Source organism: Embiotoca jacksoni, unplaced genomic scaffold, assembly GCF_022577435.1.
Source record: "Embiotoca jacksoni isolate LCO1_2020_lvr unplaced genomic scaffold, fEmbJac1.0.p SCAF_4, whole genome shotgun sequence".
NCBI lineage: Eukaryota > Metazoa > Chordata > Actinopteri > Embiotocidae > Embiotoca > Embiotoca jacksoni.
Window position 1 is genome coordinate 4,644,225 of NW_027185392.1, and position 16,758 is coordinate 4,660,982.

The 16,758-nt window shown below is 40.8% G+C and overlaps 1 protein-coding gene across 1 annotated transcript in view; it reads left to right on the plus strand.

The window, feature by feature from the left end:
- The first annotated feature begins 3,496 nt into the window (after positions 1-3,496).
- LOC138208857 (tumor suppressor candidate 3) overlaps positions 3,497-16,758 on the plus strand; it is a 66,197-nt gene continuing 52,935 nt past the window's right edge. The window contains exon 1 of the mRNA XM_069167047.1: positions 3,497-3,627. Within this exon, the coding sequence (XP_069023148.1) occupies positions 3,523-3,627 (105 nt within the window). The 5' untranslated portion in view covers positions 3,497-3,522. The remainder of the gene's footprint in view (positions 3,628-16,758) is intronic.

The following is a 16,758-nucleotide window of genomic DNA, read 5'->3' on the forward strand; positions in this document are numbered from 1 at the left end:
GCACATGAGAGAACACAGGAACATTTGTTGAGGGAGTGGGTCAGAGATAACGAACATCATATTAATGAATGTCTCCCTCATTTTCTCCACTCCTCCCTCTCTGTTTGTCTCTTTTCTTTCCTCACTCTCTCAGTACATGCCTCTTTCTCACCCCCTGTATCCTTCTCGTTGTCTTTCTTTGCCTCTAATCCCTCTCTATTCCAAGACCTCCCTCTCTTCCTCTCTCTCTATCTGTGTTTCCCTTTTGATTTTGCGCTCTCTCAACCACTTTGTTGCCTGCACTCCATTCTTATTTCCTGCTCCTCTGTAACCCAACTCCACCACCACCACCACCACCTCCACCACCCTGCCACCATCTCTCTTTCTTTTCTATAAACTTTGTGCTGTCGGGCAATTAATCATTCTTCTTAGGACTCGTTATGTTTTATGAGTGTGTCTGAACTCAGATATGAGGGCCCAATACTGTGCAAGCTTAAAATGACATCCCCCGGTTTTCCCCTACTTCCCTCTCTGCCTCAAGTCACTCCTTCCACCCCCATTTCCACCACCCTTTGCCTTCCCTTGCATTTCAAAACACCAGAAACTGTTTTTCTCTGCCCCTATACTGTCTCTCAATGACTGTAGCTTTATGTTTTTATGTGCCACATGTATAGTGTTCCTTTCGAAGTAACTTTATAAAATACAAAAACCGATGAAGGTATAAGCACTCAACTAAATGTAATTTTAATTACCTAACCGTACAACAATTTATCACATGTCACATTTCCCATATGATATGTTTTACATTATCACCTGTTTTTTTACATTTCATTTCCCAAAGCAAACTGATGCACTTTTATCTGTCCTCAGAGCACTCTCTCTGTCTTACAATGATCCTCTGGGTTGCGATCAGTTAGGAGCTTTATTCTTCTGCTCATATGCAGAGTGCAGCTGTTTGCTTTGCTCGCTGCAGAGAAAGCATAAGCTCATGGGAGGGTCACATTATTCTCGTTGCCATGCGGCACAAAGTTTGACAACAACTTTCAGGTCACTGGTGAACATCAGCAGCTTTGAGATGAGATGAGGGACACATAAAAATAGAGACAAGAATGTTAGCAATTGCTTTACTTGCAAGAAGGATTATAGGGAATATTGCAGCCTGAAGTGGATGTGCCACATGTGTTTGATCATGGTGGTGCTATGAATGACACAATACAAATTTTGATTTTAGAATACAAACCGAGTTGCCTCTCTACATCTGTATATTTGAGAAAAACAAATACTTTATCAATATCGCCCTATTGATATTCCCCCAGACAGAAAAAATACTAGAAGTTATGGATCTGAACAAAATCTTTTATCAGATACAATCTGTAGAAGTTCAGAAACTTCAGCTCTGCACAATAAACCATGCAAGGCAATTCCAAGGGAATCATTTTGCAACCAAACCCAGCAAGTCCGGGAATGCTTCCATGATTGAGCTGCTATAGAGTGAATGAACTGTGGTTTAACAAGACCGCAACACGTTCTGATTGTTTCACGGTGCATTGGCTTTAATATTCTAACGTGCGTTTCATTTCATCGGTGTGTGTGTGTGTGTGTGTGTGTGTGTGTGTGTGTGTGTGTGTGTGTGTGTGTGTGTGTATGAAAGATAGAGTGAGAGAAAGGGATGAAGAGAATTTACTGGGAAAAGCCGCCTTTATTTCATACATAATGTCTTAAATCATTTATTTTTGTGTTCATTGCACTTGTCTTTATATACCATTCAGTTTCACTTCACCAGTATTGCTCCCACTGCAGTTTAGATTCTAGAGCGTTAAGCCAGTATCGGTTTCTTTAAGTTTCTTTCAGCAGGTTATTACACCTTGCAAAAGCCACAAGCACTTGGCCATTAACAGCCTCTAACTCTTTGCTGGAGTGGCTGAGGAGAACACATATTACTAACTTTCATCACATATACCTCAAATTTAGATGGATTATTGCCATCTGTGTTTGTTTTTCACACCTGATGCTTAGGTTATACATTAAACTAATAATCACTGACTTGAGAGAATGAAGAAACATGCTTGAAATTTGTATTTAAGGTAAGTGGGAGCAGTGCATTTTCCAAACTATTTACCACCTAAATATGAGAGCTGACTACAGAAATGTCAATAGGACACCTGAGTAAGCATACAATGTAAAACACCAACAGAAAGCTATTTTGTCCTGCAGAGCGAGAATGCGACAACGTAAACTAGATTAGTCACTTCCTCGCCCTTGCCTCTGGGTCGGAGCTGAGGAATTACATCAAGTGGCCAGAAAAGTTAAGACCCATGTCCAATGTAATGAAATCCTTTGTAATACTAACAGGTCTAATGGTCATCTTTTGCTGAGGGAGTGCGAAGGTAATGGGGCTATAGTTTCTTGAAAAGTTGCATTGAGCTGAATTTATGACATCTTTGTACTTCTGCAACTACACCATTCAAAAAAAAGGCCTTGGAGTCAGGTCACGCAGAGTCACCGCTGCTATAGCTGTGAAAAGTTTCACAATTTTGTAGAGGTAATATTTATTGCATGGCTAAAGTGCTGCATTACATTAGTCACAAAGTGCTTAGGTGTAATTTCATCAGAAGACAGGGAGGCATGTCACCCCCTCTGATTCCACATAAATCATTTGTCCTCCTCAATTAACTTCATCTTGTGTCGGCAACAGTCTCACCCCTCCCAGAACATAGGTGAGAGAAAGAAAGAAGCAGAGACAAACTCTGCAGTCCTCGGTTCAGACACACACTGGTAACTTAATCAAGGAGAAGTTTTCACTTAGTCATTTAGCCATCTGACTCAAGTGTTCTGAGACTGAAATAAACCCTCATAAATTAAAATTAGATGTATTATCCTGTGTTGTGACTTCTGAACCTTCACGTTCTGTATAATTCTCTGTCTGACTGGTGATGTGGTTGGGAAAGTCTGACCGAAGTGGTAGGCTTACCTGTTGCAAGTTCAACAGTGTCTACATTTAATATAGCCTGTAATCAGTCTGCACAACAAATCACACATTTCAGCATTGAAATCAAGGCAGGAAACGAGAAACGTTCACGCTGAGACTGGCAGTGCAGTGATGTGATAGTTTTATGGGTTTCCTTTTTTTTTGGTTTCCTTGTATTTACTTACATAAGTTAAATTCACGACTACAATTTTTCTTTTATAGATTTCTTATGTTTACAGTTTCTCTTTTATCACACTCTTTTATGGCATTAAAGATTTACAGAGTGGCCTTTCCTAAATAGCTCCACTCTTGCAAGTCAGGATGTCACGACAAGTATTATGTAGAGCTTAACAGGCTCAGTGTAAAACATTGCGTTTCGGCCATGCCTCCCCCAGAGCTAATATGCAAAGTGTGAGCCGGTATGAGCTGGATATACATCAGCTTCGCAGGCCTGTCAACCTCAAAAACTACAAAACCCAGTGACTTCCGCATTCAATTCCCTTTCCGCTGATTGGTCGAGCCATTATCCAATCGCTCGGTGGAGACGTGTCTCGCAGTCAAAGCATCCTTCCGTCATGGCGTCTATTTGGGCTAAATCCGTTGTTAACCTGCGGTTCCTGGCTATTTTTGTCCTCGTACTGCTATGCCTGCCTTCCGGGGGAGGACAAAAGAAGAAAGAGGTAAGGTGTAAACCGCCAGGATGTATTTTTCAGCGAATATCGCCGCGATATTGAGTGAAAGAAGCGAGCAGGTTGAAGCACGACCGGTGTTTGGTGAGCTAGCAACGGTTAGCAACAGTGAGTCGGAGAGACGAGCTGGTTGTTTAGGCTTTCGGGGACAACGATGTCCACTTGTGTGATGAAAATGAAAGCAACACCACTTAAAAAAAAAAAAAAAAAGGTGTCTTTAAAACGTTTGGCGGAGGACTCGTTCCCGTGTGACTGCGCTCTACCGTGAAGAGGCAAACTAGTGCAGTTTATGGAGGCTATAATTGTCTTTTGTATCATGTCCGTTTGAATGAAAAGCAATGCAATATATATATATATATACATATATATATATATATATATCACCTGTTTACAATGACACTTTCATAATGCTTTGAGGCTCGCTTCACTACTTCGCATTGCTACCGATGAGGACTTTAGTTTGAAAATCACGAGAGCAGGAAGTGCCGTGTTTTAACTTGTCAGCAGCTTCACGTTGAACACGGTGCCGACGAGAATCTCGCAATAACCCCCCCCCCAATTGGTAGCTGCATGCGAGCTTGCGTTCAGCTTTTGGTTTAGCGCACCGGAAAAGCTTTGTGAACCTGCTGCTGGTTAAGTGGAAGAGATCACGTGGTGTCACTGACATCTGAAACGGAAGTGAGGAGGAAATTGCTGTGGCATTTTGTGCCCGTCCGCAATTTGTCACTGGGTTCAAACGGGCTTGTTTGCTCTCAAGAGTTGGTCTGTTCACCGGCTTTGCGTTTATAATATTCGTAATATGTTCCCTCATCGTTGTAATGTTACACGCATACTTTATGTGTTATGAATATGGTGCTTATAGCTGTTTTTCCACAATAAGACTGGTGTTTTTGTATGAATGGCCTGAGCAAGACTCGGTAACCCTGGCAATAGAGGTGGGTTTGTTGCAATTTGTTATGAATGAACCAAGTAATGCTGATTATTATTCCTCATTTATTGATGAATTCTTGCTTGTGATGTGTTTATCACTGTCTTTTACTGTATATTACTTTATACTGTGTTTTAATAGGATGACTTAAAACACGACTATATTTATTCTATTATGTGTCGATTTCTGCTTTTTGTTATCTATCGGGTTTTTTTCTTCCCCTTGATAGAAATATGAGATATTATTTTACCTTACTTAGAATAATGACAAACTGTGTATTTTATTGGGTCGTGGGAGATCCTTTTTGACCTTGTGAGTAGTAGTTAGAGCAAGTAATCATAAAATCCCTTGTTAGCTTTTTCCAGAGCTTTCATTACGGTCCATAGCACCTGCAGTGCAGCAGTGTCACGCTGAACTCTTTAACGGTTTCAGACTCGTATTTTTCTTGTGGCTTTTTTGTGCCTTTGCTGGCATCGGACATGAGCATCATCTGTGATATGAAAGTAAAAAGGGAAAAAAAAAAAAAAAAGTGTGCATCCTTAAGGTTGTTTGGTTGTAAAATCCTGAACGGTAAACATCTCTCCTGAATGGCTCCCGACAGCACTGTCAGTCGAAATAGACTTAGACTTTAGACTTTATTAATCCCACAGTGGGGAAATTTAGTCGTCACAGCAGCATAGAAACAAAGTTGGGGAAAAAAAAAAAATGTGCATCCAAGCGGCAACCAGCAGTGACGTCACCCGTTGGTTTGTGAACGGCTGTTATGATGCCTCGAGTTTGGAATTTGTCCGGTGGCATCTTGCTAGTCCCGACTGGTTTGGAGCCGGTTGTGACCATATTTGGACGGGGGGGGGGGGGGGCAGCGAGCGGGGGATCTGACTCGATCTGATTGGAAAGCCGGCGATACCATGTCCCGCCCACCGATAGCCGTATCCTGACTGCATCACAAGCCTGTCGATCAAACGGACACGCCCCACCAAAACCTGACTTTTTGAGGCTCGTTTCATAATTACTGACGGAATTATTTTCAGATGGATGGCCAGAATATTAATCTGGAAGAGTCAATTTAGCAAAGGAAATACAGAAAACTTTTGGAGGAATTTTATTTTGTGAGAATTTTAAGAGAGAAGTTGAATGCCAGTCAATTGAGCCGGCGGCTTTTTTGAGCCAACCCAGTTAAGAAGCTACATTTTTCGGACCCGGAAGCTACGTCCACTTGGTACTCAGTCTATGTGAGCATCACGGTCCTTTTCCACCCTCCTTCTTCATATAGTTACGTTTGCAGTTTGATAATTATGATACTTAATCATTTTTGTAGCCAGACCTGTCGTATTAATAATTTGTGAGACAGCAAAAGAACGTTTAATGCTTCAGTTATCAACATGAGGTTTGGATTGTGTTTCTAATTGTCAACTTGAGCAAATATTTGAATATATGCCGCTTGAATGTGTCAAAGAATAGATGAACAAGGAGCTGACTGAGTGGAAGAATGCATGGACAGATTAGCCACTGATTGAAAAGCATTTGACCGTGCGTGCAAATGAGTGAATAATTGAGCAGGACATATTTGCCCTGCAGTTCACTGTAAACACTTAATTGTTTGTGCCACTAATTTTAATAGCTTGCGAGGTGTATGTGTAATTAATGTCACATTGCATTGAGGAGACTTTCATTATTAATACAGTAATATAGTTTGCCGTATTTATTATCTTTTCACCTGCATCTAGGAGCCATGTAATGATACCACTAATACATGTTTACATTTCATTCATGCAAAATCTGTTCCGTATATTGATCACCATCCCAATTAAAAGGTTTCTGTTTCTCAATGTTCTGGGGAACATGTAGTCTGTTACTGATCGAAAACAAACGTGGGAAATGCAATATCCCTAAAAGTTGTAATGAATAGATTCAAATAATTGATTGCTTATAAATTCTTGCTTTTATAATTTTTTATTTAATTTTTTTTTTTTTTACTCAAGGACAGCCTGCTGACATCTGTGCTTATTTTCAGCAATGCCTTGCTTCACATTCCCAAAAGCACACAAGGGAGCTGCCCATTATAGCTACAGTCTGCTGTTAGGCACTGACCGGCTCAAGGACACCTCCATATTACCTAATGAGTGACAGAAAGAGCATTTCTCAATCTCTTACCCGGCTGAAATGTATCCAGCTATTATTAGTTTGCTTCTTTGACATTGAAAGAGCAGTCTTTTAAAACTTTTGAGTTAAATATTTTGTCTGCCAACATTTAACTTTGGTGCACATCCTGTCTGAAAGATCTGAGTGTGACTGTACCAAATAGCAGACAGGAGGCAGGCACACGTGCACACACGCACACACACACACACGCGCACACACACGCGCGCACACACACACACACACACACACACACACACACACACACAGAGACATACTTTCAATGAGCCACAGGAGAGATATTGAGGGGTTATAATGTGAGAAATGTACTTTCCCAGTTGCCTGCCTGGGGCCATGGCAGAGGAGGTGGAGGAGGCGGCGGTGGATGATCTTATTTAGCTGGAAATGGACAAAATGGTGAAGCAGCACTTTGTATTCATCTCAGCAGTTTCCGCTCTCCCTCACTGCCCTTTCGTCTGGCCCTGGCCAGTCTATGCTTTAACTCTGAACTATAGGAATCAGTGACGTGCTCAAAGTTCTGAGTAAGGTGTTCTTAAAAAAATTAACATATTTGTTTCTTGAATAAGTATCCAGTGGTTTGCGGATTTGTTTGTTCTTGTTTTGGTTCACTGGTTCCTTCGTTATCATGTTTGGATTGAAAGCCATATGGCAGACCATTGTGACTTAAATTGTGAGTTCATTTATGAACTATTTCCAATCATAAAGGGATGAGGAATATAGTTGTAATGTAGTTATAACTCAAAATGTGAGCTGGGAGCTGCTTACAATATTAGTAGTTGACCAATTCCTTTCTTGAATTGGGTAACGATGCATCGGGTCAAACACATGAGCTGCGGTACAAATACCAAAGTAAGAAATGGAAAAGAGGAATGTGAAAGAGAAGTACAATGCTTGTCTCCTCTCATCCCCACACAGCCAGCCAATCATGATGCAAAGTGGGTTCAAATGTCACATCATTGCACTCAAAAGGTTACGAATAGTTGATAACGCAACACCCCTTATTCACTGTTGGAAAGGTGTGGGGCGGCTGGTTTCTGATGCCCTCCCTTGGTCGGGCCATAAATCCCACTGGCAGATAAATGACTCTTAACGGGAAAAGGAGAGATTGAGGAGAAAGTTTAGCATCAAAACTGATAGATGGTCAGAAAGAATGAAATGAAATTAGAAAATAAGTTAGGGCAGCATAGCTGGACCCCTGCATTTTAAAATCCTGCTATATGGCCCTCAGGCAAAGGAAAGAAATAATCACGGAGAGAGAAAGAATATTTATATCTCTTCAATACGCCCTCGTTCATCACCCGAGCTCTGCTAGATATTATAGCTTGTGTTGTGTTTCTGTCTTAAGGCTGACCACAGCACAAAGAAAGAACCAGTGTAAGCATTTCCTATACCTAAGCATGTGGAGTCTGGGGAGGCAAGGCGAGGAAAAAAAAAAAAAAAAAAAAAAAAAAAAGTCCAAGGCAGCGAGTCTGAAGCGAGGAGAAGTATCTATCTACCGAGAGATAGAGATTGCAAAGCGGTGGGCTTGCTACCGTACTGAGGGACCAGTCTAATAAGTGGATCGGAATAATAACAGCCTGCTACCTCTGCACACAGAGGCCCAATAAACTACGGGGTAGGCTCTTGAGGGTATAACCCAAGGCACTTGCAGGGTTTAGACCGGGGCTTATGAAGCTAAACACTGTGCAAGCAGTATTGACTCGTGGTTTTTCTGTCTGACCCGTGCACTCTTCTTCTTCTGTTTGCATCTCTGTAGCCGAACCCTTCTTGTTTAGATTATTTAGATTATTTGAATTGGTATGTTTGGGAGAACAAACCACAGTTTACCGTTAACGCATTCTGCGCTGCGTCTTTCTGCTAATGGATTTTAACGTACCAGCAGTACGCAAGTTCTTTCTTTTATTTTTCCCCAGTCTACATTATTTTTCCTCCTATCTATGTGTGTTTAAGAAGCCCAGGGCGAATTTGCACCCATTAGTCTCTTTCCAGTGACTTTGTATATATAGTGTAATTTGTCTGTTGGTCGTTGCCAAAGCAGTGAAATATTGAGAAGTTTACTCTTACTCCAAGGCTAGAAGTCTGAATGTTAGAAACACCAGACTTGAGCAGCTTTCATTATCCCAAATTTGTCTCTTGAGTAGCCTGATTTTGTTCGACACAAGTGACGTATTTGGCATATTTTTGGGGATATAAGATCAACTGGGGGAAAACAAATGAACTAATAGCTGTCCAAGAAGGGCTGAAGAAATTCTCATTTAAAGTCACATGGGAGAAGTTAACTTATCTAGGAATTGTGATCACTCAAAAGCACAGCTCTGTATTTGCAGCTAATTTTACTGCCCTAATTAAGAAGAGGAAGAAGAAGGAAGAGTTCTGAGACACTACCAATCCTTTCACTGGAAAGACTACATGCAGTCAAGATGACATTTCTATCACAGCTGCTTTATCTCTTTCAGAACATGCACATCTATCTCACTAAAACTTTTTTAAAAGACCGGGTGACTCAGTGATTTTCCAATTTATATGGAATTATAAACCCCATAGAATTAGACAGGACCATCTCTGCAAGAGAGGGCTGGCGCTACCTAATTTCATTTTGTATTACTGGGCCACCAACTACTGCTCCATCGCCTATTAGATAGATGACACAGTGAGACTTCCTCAATGGTTTGAGTTGGGGGGGGTGAAGATTGTCTGCCATAGTCTTCACGCACCGTACCTGGCTACATGAATTTTGTTATAGAGACAACCTCATGAGCTGTAATACAATTCGGATCTGGAAAAGAATTGAGATGCAATTGAAAATTAGACCACTTTCTTTGCTATTCTCCATAGCAAAAGAATTAGAGACTCGCAGGAGAGTAGATCTTTTCGTACGAGTTATATTTATGTTATCTCTGGACACATTCAAACTGCTGCCGAGTCACTTTTCCAGATATCCTCTAAGCTAAAGACCAGGTCAGACCAAAGATTTGATATCGGACAAAAAGTGTTTCAAATGTTGCCGGTAAGAGGTGCAGCAGGTTCAACTGGCCCGTCTTAACGTGACTCAGCCTGTCAAGTGGGCATTTTTTTTTAGACCGTGAGACACTAAACAACAGAACTGCTCTGGAAAAAGATGGTGGAAATTGACAAGACTTTCTGTCTCCTCTTCACGGCATAGATTTGCCTAAATTTGAAGCACTTAATGGGCGGCTCCAGATTTTCGACCCTTTCCTTTTTTTCTGCGTTTACCGTTTCATTACCTGCCGGCTAGGGGCAATGCATGGGAGTTAGGATGGTCAAAGTAGTGCACGTACGTGTTCGTTACAGTCATGTGTCCAATCCCAGATCCCATAGTGTTTTTTTTTTTTTTTTATAGACGAATAATGCTGTCAGGGTTTGTCCTCACATTTCTCTGTGTCTGCTGTACTCCAGCTGTTCCCGCAGAGACCACAAAATCCCCTTCCATTGCTTCTTTGCACTCTTTCTTCTTGCTTTGCTACCTACTTTATCGCAGTGTTTGGTTATTTCTGCCTTTATCTATGCATTTTGCCACGTTGATTATTTCCTTTGGTGTCCCTCTTGCTCTGCTTTCTTATGCATACATGCATGGCAGTGCTCAGTCTCAGTTGATTCTCTCTGTCCCCTCTTGCTCGTGAAAACAAATGTGTATGTTTCAAGAGTCAAGAGAGATGAATATTGTGTCCAATCCACCCATTCCTTGGTGTGTTGCCAATACAAAAAAAACCCACCTGCAGCTAGAAGCAGCCATAACGGTGCCATATTTTGTGTGGTGAAATGTTTCGGGGGTTCTCCCAGTGAATTCAACGTGATTTGTTTGGATCTCGCTCATTAGCCATAGTTATTTGAATTATTGATGCACTGGTGTCAGGCCTGCTTTCCCAGTGACTGATGGCTTGCGTTCCGGTGTCATTTCCCCCCTCTGTTATTCCTCCCTTCCCTCCTCCCTCTTTCCCTCCCCTTTCCAACACGTCTATAACACATTTTCTGAGTGGCAAAAGGATTTCCATCTCCCGCTCTCCATCCCCTTGTCCTCCCCCTTTCCCCTCGCGTGTCACTTTCTCTGTATTTTCTTCATCAACCACCCTGCTCTGAGCTCATCGCCTGATATTTTCATGATAACGTGGTGTCATGAAAGGACTTCTCCCCTTTCCTTTCATCTCGTTCCCTACTTTTCTCCTCCATTCGGTTCTTCCCTTGTTCTCGGGGCTTTCTTCTCTCCCCTTCTCCTGCCTCCTGACATTAGTATAGCATTATAATCTTAGTTGGTCAGTGGCTTACTGATTGACTTTTCTGTGAATACAAAAAAAAAAATCTCGGTATTATCTGACTGTTGTATCAGAAAAAAAACAACTAATGCAGACAGTAAAACATTTTGTTTAGCGGACAATCTTTCCTCCTGCTTCCTTCCTGCAGTTGTATCACCTGTGATCTCCACAGACAAAATGTTGTCATAACCATACTCATGTTTTTGGCCCCTAATGTCTTCATCTTTATCTTCTCTGTCACCCTTCTTCTATTTTTCATTTTATTTCTTTATTCCTCGACTTTCTCCAGGTCTACCCCTATGCTTCTACTCCCTCGCTTCTTCTCTACACCCACACCCCTGCTGCCACCAGCTACACACACACACACACACACACACACACACACACACACACACACACACAGTGACAGGCCTGGCTGTATAGCTGATACAAGGTGGCATATTATTCCACTGTGTATGTGCGCGTGTCTGAGAATGTGAGTTTGTGTGTCTGTCTGGCTTATGGGTGATAAGACGTCACACTCTTATCCTCCTAGACAGACCTGTGTCACCATGACTCTTCACAGGCCACACACACACACACACACACACACACACACACACACACACACACACACACACACACACAGGCACATACACACACACAGGCACACAGGCTAACATGTATGCACTTTCATACACAGTATGTCAGTGATATCTGCTTATTCTCTCTTAATAAACTCTTTCTGCTTTGCTGGTAGAAAGGCTGTTTATGAACGTGTGTGTGTGTGTGTGTGTGTGTGTGTGTGTTATTTTGTGTTTTTCTGCATGGGAGAGAGAGTGTCATAAAACAGCCATATTGGGGAAAAAAAAAACTCTTGTCATGAGAGGGTACAGACAAGAACAGAAAGAGAAACTGAGAGAGGCAGATTTTGTATAGTTCTGTCTTACCTTGTTTGACCTGCAGACAGTCTTCTTGTGGCCACAGATTGGGTCCTTGTTAGGTTAAGCTAAACATATCAAAGTAATCCAACTGGTTATGAATTATTGAACTATGTTAACACAGCCTTTTGAAAGCATTTATTTGTCCAGGGAATGTCAACTGATCACCATGGTCTTTCCGGCTCTGCTTCTCATTTGCTCAGTCAAACACAGTCACACCAGGGAGGCTTTGCAGTATTATACATGCAGCTGGAGAAGGGTGTGGTGGTGGTGGTGGTGGTGGGTGTAGTTGGGGGCTGGGGCTTTGCTACGGTGATTATTAAGGCAGAAAAATGCATTCAGTGAAAGTCCTGACTCCCGAGAGAAAAAAAGTTAGAGAAGCGCTCATCTTCTTCTGCCCGGTTGCATTTAGATTTATTGGGAACTGCAATTCTGTCTAAGCTTTCCTGTCAGGTTATTTATGGCCTTAAAATAAGTTCTTAAACACAGACCACACAGACACACACACACACCCACACACACACACACACACGCACGCACAAAAGTGTATTATAATGTCATGAACTGAAGGCGTTTAGCATAAAGCTGTAGTCAGGATAAATGCTAAATGCAATTTAGTGTCACCCCTGCTCTCTTTTCTTCTTTGTTTTTCACTTCTCTCTCTCAAATACTTTTTTGTCTTTACTGTTTTAACTCTTTTGGAGAGTCACTTATGATGTCATCGGAGCAATAGTCACCATGAAGTACAATAAAACATTTTGTTTTGTATGCGTCCATCCATCCATGATCTACCCGCTGTTATCTTGAACAGGGTCACGGGACTCATTAGTGAGGATTTAGTTGCTTGGTAAAATCCAGGTGAGGTCACGACCCATTATTTAAGTCAAATTACCTGATTTATTGATAAAACTGGTTAAACAACAGTGTTTTATTGTAGCAATAAACAATACAAATATTGGATGGATTGTACATACAATGTGGGTAAAAACAGCCAAAAATGATCCTTTTTAAAAAATATGGATATTTAGTGGTAAAAGTGGTTGAAAAGAAGACGTATGCCATAAAGTACACAATGGTAAGATCAATAAATTAAGACATGAAACAAAAACAAATACCTTGTTTGTCGCTTTAAAAAAAAAATATATCGTTAAATATTTACTGCTATGTTCACTCGGGGAAAGAAGAAGCAGCAGAATACGTTTTTTTTTTTTTCTCCGAGTTAACGATCCCCAGGTTAGACTGCAGTCAAAGCTTCTCTAAAATAAAGAAGGAGAGTAAGGGAAGGCTCTCGAACTATGACTGACAGATCACGTGTAATGAGGCGCTTGATGTGTGATGACTGCTGCAGCCTTTGCTCCAACTGAGCAACTGAGGGTCACTCCTCTTCCCAGCCCTTCATATTATTGACCAACCAATTAGTCTCACCAGCTGAGTGAGACTAATATGATCTGTTTAGTGCAACTAGCTCACCATCTCCCCTGTGATCCTGACACCACTTTGCAGTTGGCTGCAGGACAACTGTAGCTTGCTGGGCTATAAGAAGTTACATTACTTCAATTGCTCTGCATCCAGAGAAATTGAACAGAGGGCAAAGCTTTAATGCATGCATTTTTTTTTTTTTTTTAAGGCTGTAAAACAAGAAATGTTCTGGCCAGCAGCTTTTCACGAGTGGCTTTATTGCCGGCTCATTCGGAAATGAGCTCTTTAGTCAGTCTGCCAGGCCGTTCAGGTATATCTGCTTCATAAAATTAAAGGTTGAAATTAAAAAAGAAAGAAAGAAAAAAAAAATCATTATGTAACATGTTTTTTTCTTTTTTTTTCTGACCACTTAGTTTTTTACAATATGTAGGAGCAGAAATGTAAAAAAAAAAAAAAAAAAAATGCAGTTTCATGGAGCCAGTAATCAAATTATCTACATTTATGTGCAATTTTGCAAATCATTACTCATGAAAAACTATTTTATGCTTTTCAGCCCTGCTTTTTCCACAAATTGCTCGTCTCTCATTGACTCGAATAAAACTCATCTTTGTGAGCCATGAAGCTAATGTAGCACTTTTTGTCGAACCAGAAGCTTAAGAGTTTGACACTGATTGTTTGCATGTGAATAAAATGAATATGTTCAGGTCAATTAATCTTATTTATGGAGAGCTATTCAGGGGGAAAAAAAATAAATATATATATATATACATATTTTGACCCAAAATGAAATGACAGAGAGGAGCAGACCAGGCAAAAATGTAGATCGCTTCAAAGTCACATTGGGAAATTTGTATTTTGGCAAAAGGCACAATTTCTTTTATAAATGCTTTTTTTTTTAGGTTTGTACTTCCGTAAAAAAAAAAAAAAAAAAAAAAAATCAGTTTTGTCGTTACATAGCAACTGTCCTCATTGTTTAGCTAATTATACAATTTACACGGGAATCATAGTTTTAGACAGTTGATTTACCTGAAATACATTTTTATTTTAGGTTAACCCATGCTGCTTTAAATTGTGAGTCATTAGCATTTCCTTTGCACAATATAGTCAGGTATACTTTATATATTTTTTTTTTAGATGTTGTTCTCTGAAGCTGCTTTTCTTTTCAGGTTTAATAGGTCTAATGAGGCTGAGTGAGACTGCTCACCTCAGCAGAAGCAAATAACAAATGTGAATGGCATATGAGGCTAATTACAAGCACATTAGGCTCACAGCTATTAGGTAGTAATACTAGCATTAGCTTCCAAAGGCTAATGAGGTACCATACTAGGCCAATTACACTTGTATTTCTAATATGATTATATGTGCATGGTGAATGCTTGGCTCACACCCAGGTGTACTGGCGCGGTCTGCATGTCGGACAGGTGCATAAAATTAAAAGAGGGAGAAAGATAGAGAGACTTTAGAGGTAGCAGAAAGGTCACACAGTACACCAGGGAAGCAGAAAAGAGAGAGACAACTGACCTGGTTGTCAGACAGACTTGCAACTCCATGACCTTTAGTGTGTCCGCTTCTCTCACTTCCATGTTTTCTCTCTTTTGCTTCACATATAAACCAGCAGTCGCTATTTTTGTACCTCTCTGTCTCCTCTAATCTTGGACTCTAATGTTTTTAATACCGGCCAGTGTTGTGACTGGATTGTTGACCAGTGGTTCTCAACCTTTTCATGTCACGGCTCCCCAGAATAATCAGGTCGCTTTTCGTGATCACAGGAAGGGAACAACAAACTGTAACAAAACATTTGCGTTAAAAAAACAACAACCAGTGTGACAGATGTGATTTGTATCCAAAAATGTCTTCGGTTTAACTGGTTTCAAGCTTTTATAAGCAAGTACCTTACATACATTACACACCGGGGTTGTTCCACATTGCTTTTTGCTATACGTGTACATTAGGTCCAAATTGCAGGAAGTCAGAGGGATATATTCAAAGCTTGTTGGGAGCTCATGGCTCTGTTGGGGCCACCATAACCTTGCTTTTCTTAGTTAATGGTGCTGCTTTTTTTTTTTTTTTTTTTAACTCTCAGGCAACTCACCTTGAAATAGCCCCTGTTGGCATTGAGTTAAAATACCTTAAAAAAAAAAAAAGGCTTCACTCTATAGTCGTTCCAAGAGGAAGATTATAAAACTGCCTTTAACTACTTAGTTAAGCATGATGCTGTGGCAAAAAAAAATCATCACAGTGAAATAATTGTATTTATTTGCTGCAGCTAATACATGCACACTAAATGTTTCATATTAAAAGCCCTCATTTCAAATTAAAAGTCCTTCAGCATTTCATACATGGTCCATCCTTAAAAGGATTTTTACCTAGTTTTCTCCAAACCATCTGGTAACTACATCCTTTAACCTTCCTTATTATTATTATTTTTTATTTTTATTGGACAGCAAAATCATCTTTTATCTGTTTGGTCTGAAAGCCTTCAAGGCCACTATTGAGATCCTTATGCTTTATTATTGGTGGGATTGGTGAGCAAGCAATCAACAACAACAGACAACCAACATGCCCACATATTTTAAATCTACCAGAACAATTTATACAACAAACGGTAGGGATTTTGGTTGGCTCTCACCCAGCGCGACTCATTATGATAAGAATTCAAAAATATTGGGGCAAAATAAGCCTCTGTGTCGAGTCGTCCCACCAACTCTCCCACAGTCCCATTATATCTGATCCCCTGAAAGTTGGGGGTCAGCATCTGAAAAGTTTGGCGTCTCTGGCTTGTAATAACATCTATATAACATGCATGGCCAACATAAAAATCGGTACAGTAAGAAATGGCCCTTGTCTGCCCGCTCCCAGTGAAGTAATATGTCCGATGGGACCACAGGTTTTTGCTTAGGGAGGACTTATTGGGGAGTGTGAAACCCATTGTATTCAATGGAGGGGTCGGTCCTTCTTAAACACAGTGCTGCGCTGTTGCTAGGTAACAGATCCTCTCCCTCACACTCACACCTGAGCCTCATTTATAATGAACTGCTTTGATGTCTGAGACATGTTTGTAAACGTAAACACTGGCACAGACACATAGTCATGTTAAGATTACTTCAGAGGAAATCACTTTGACCATGGACAGGCAGGCAGGCAGACAGGCAGGCAGGCAGACAGGCAGGCAGGCAGGCAGGCAGGCAGGCAGGCAGACAGGCAGCCATAGAGATATACACACAGCATTTCAAAGTAAAACCTTGTCATGCAGTTCCTGGGATTTGTTTTCAACTCTTCACGGTACTGTGTACATCAATATATCTGCCTGTCATCGGTGGATTACAGTGCTGCTTGGACCCGGTTCATGAATTTGAAGTAGTCTTCAGTTGTGTCACGTTTTAGGCTTCAGTTTCATCAACAGTCAGCGGATTTTTAACCGTCT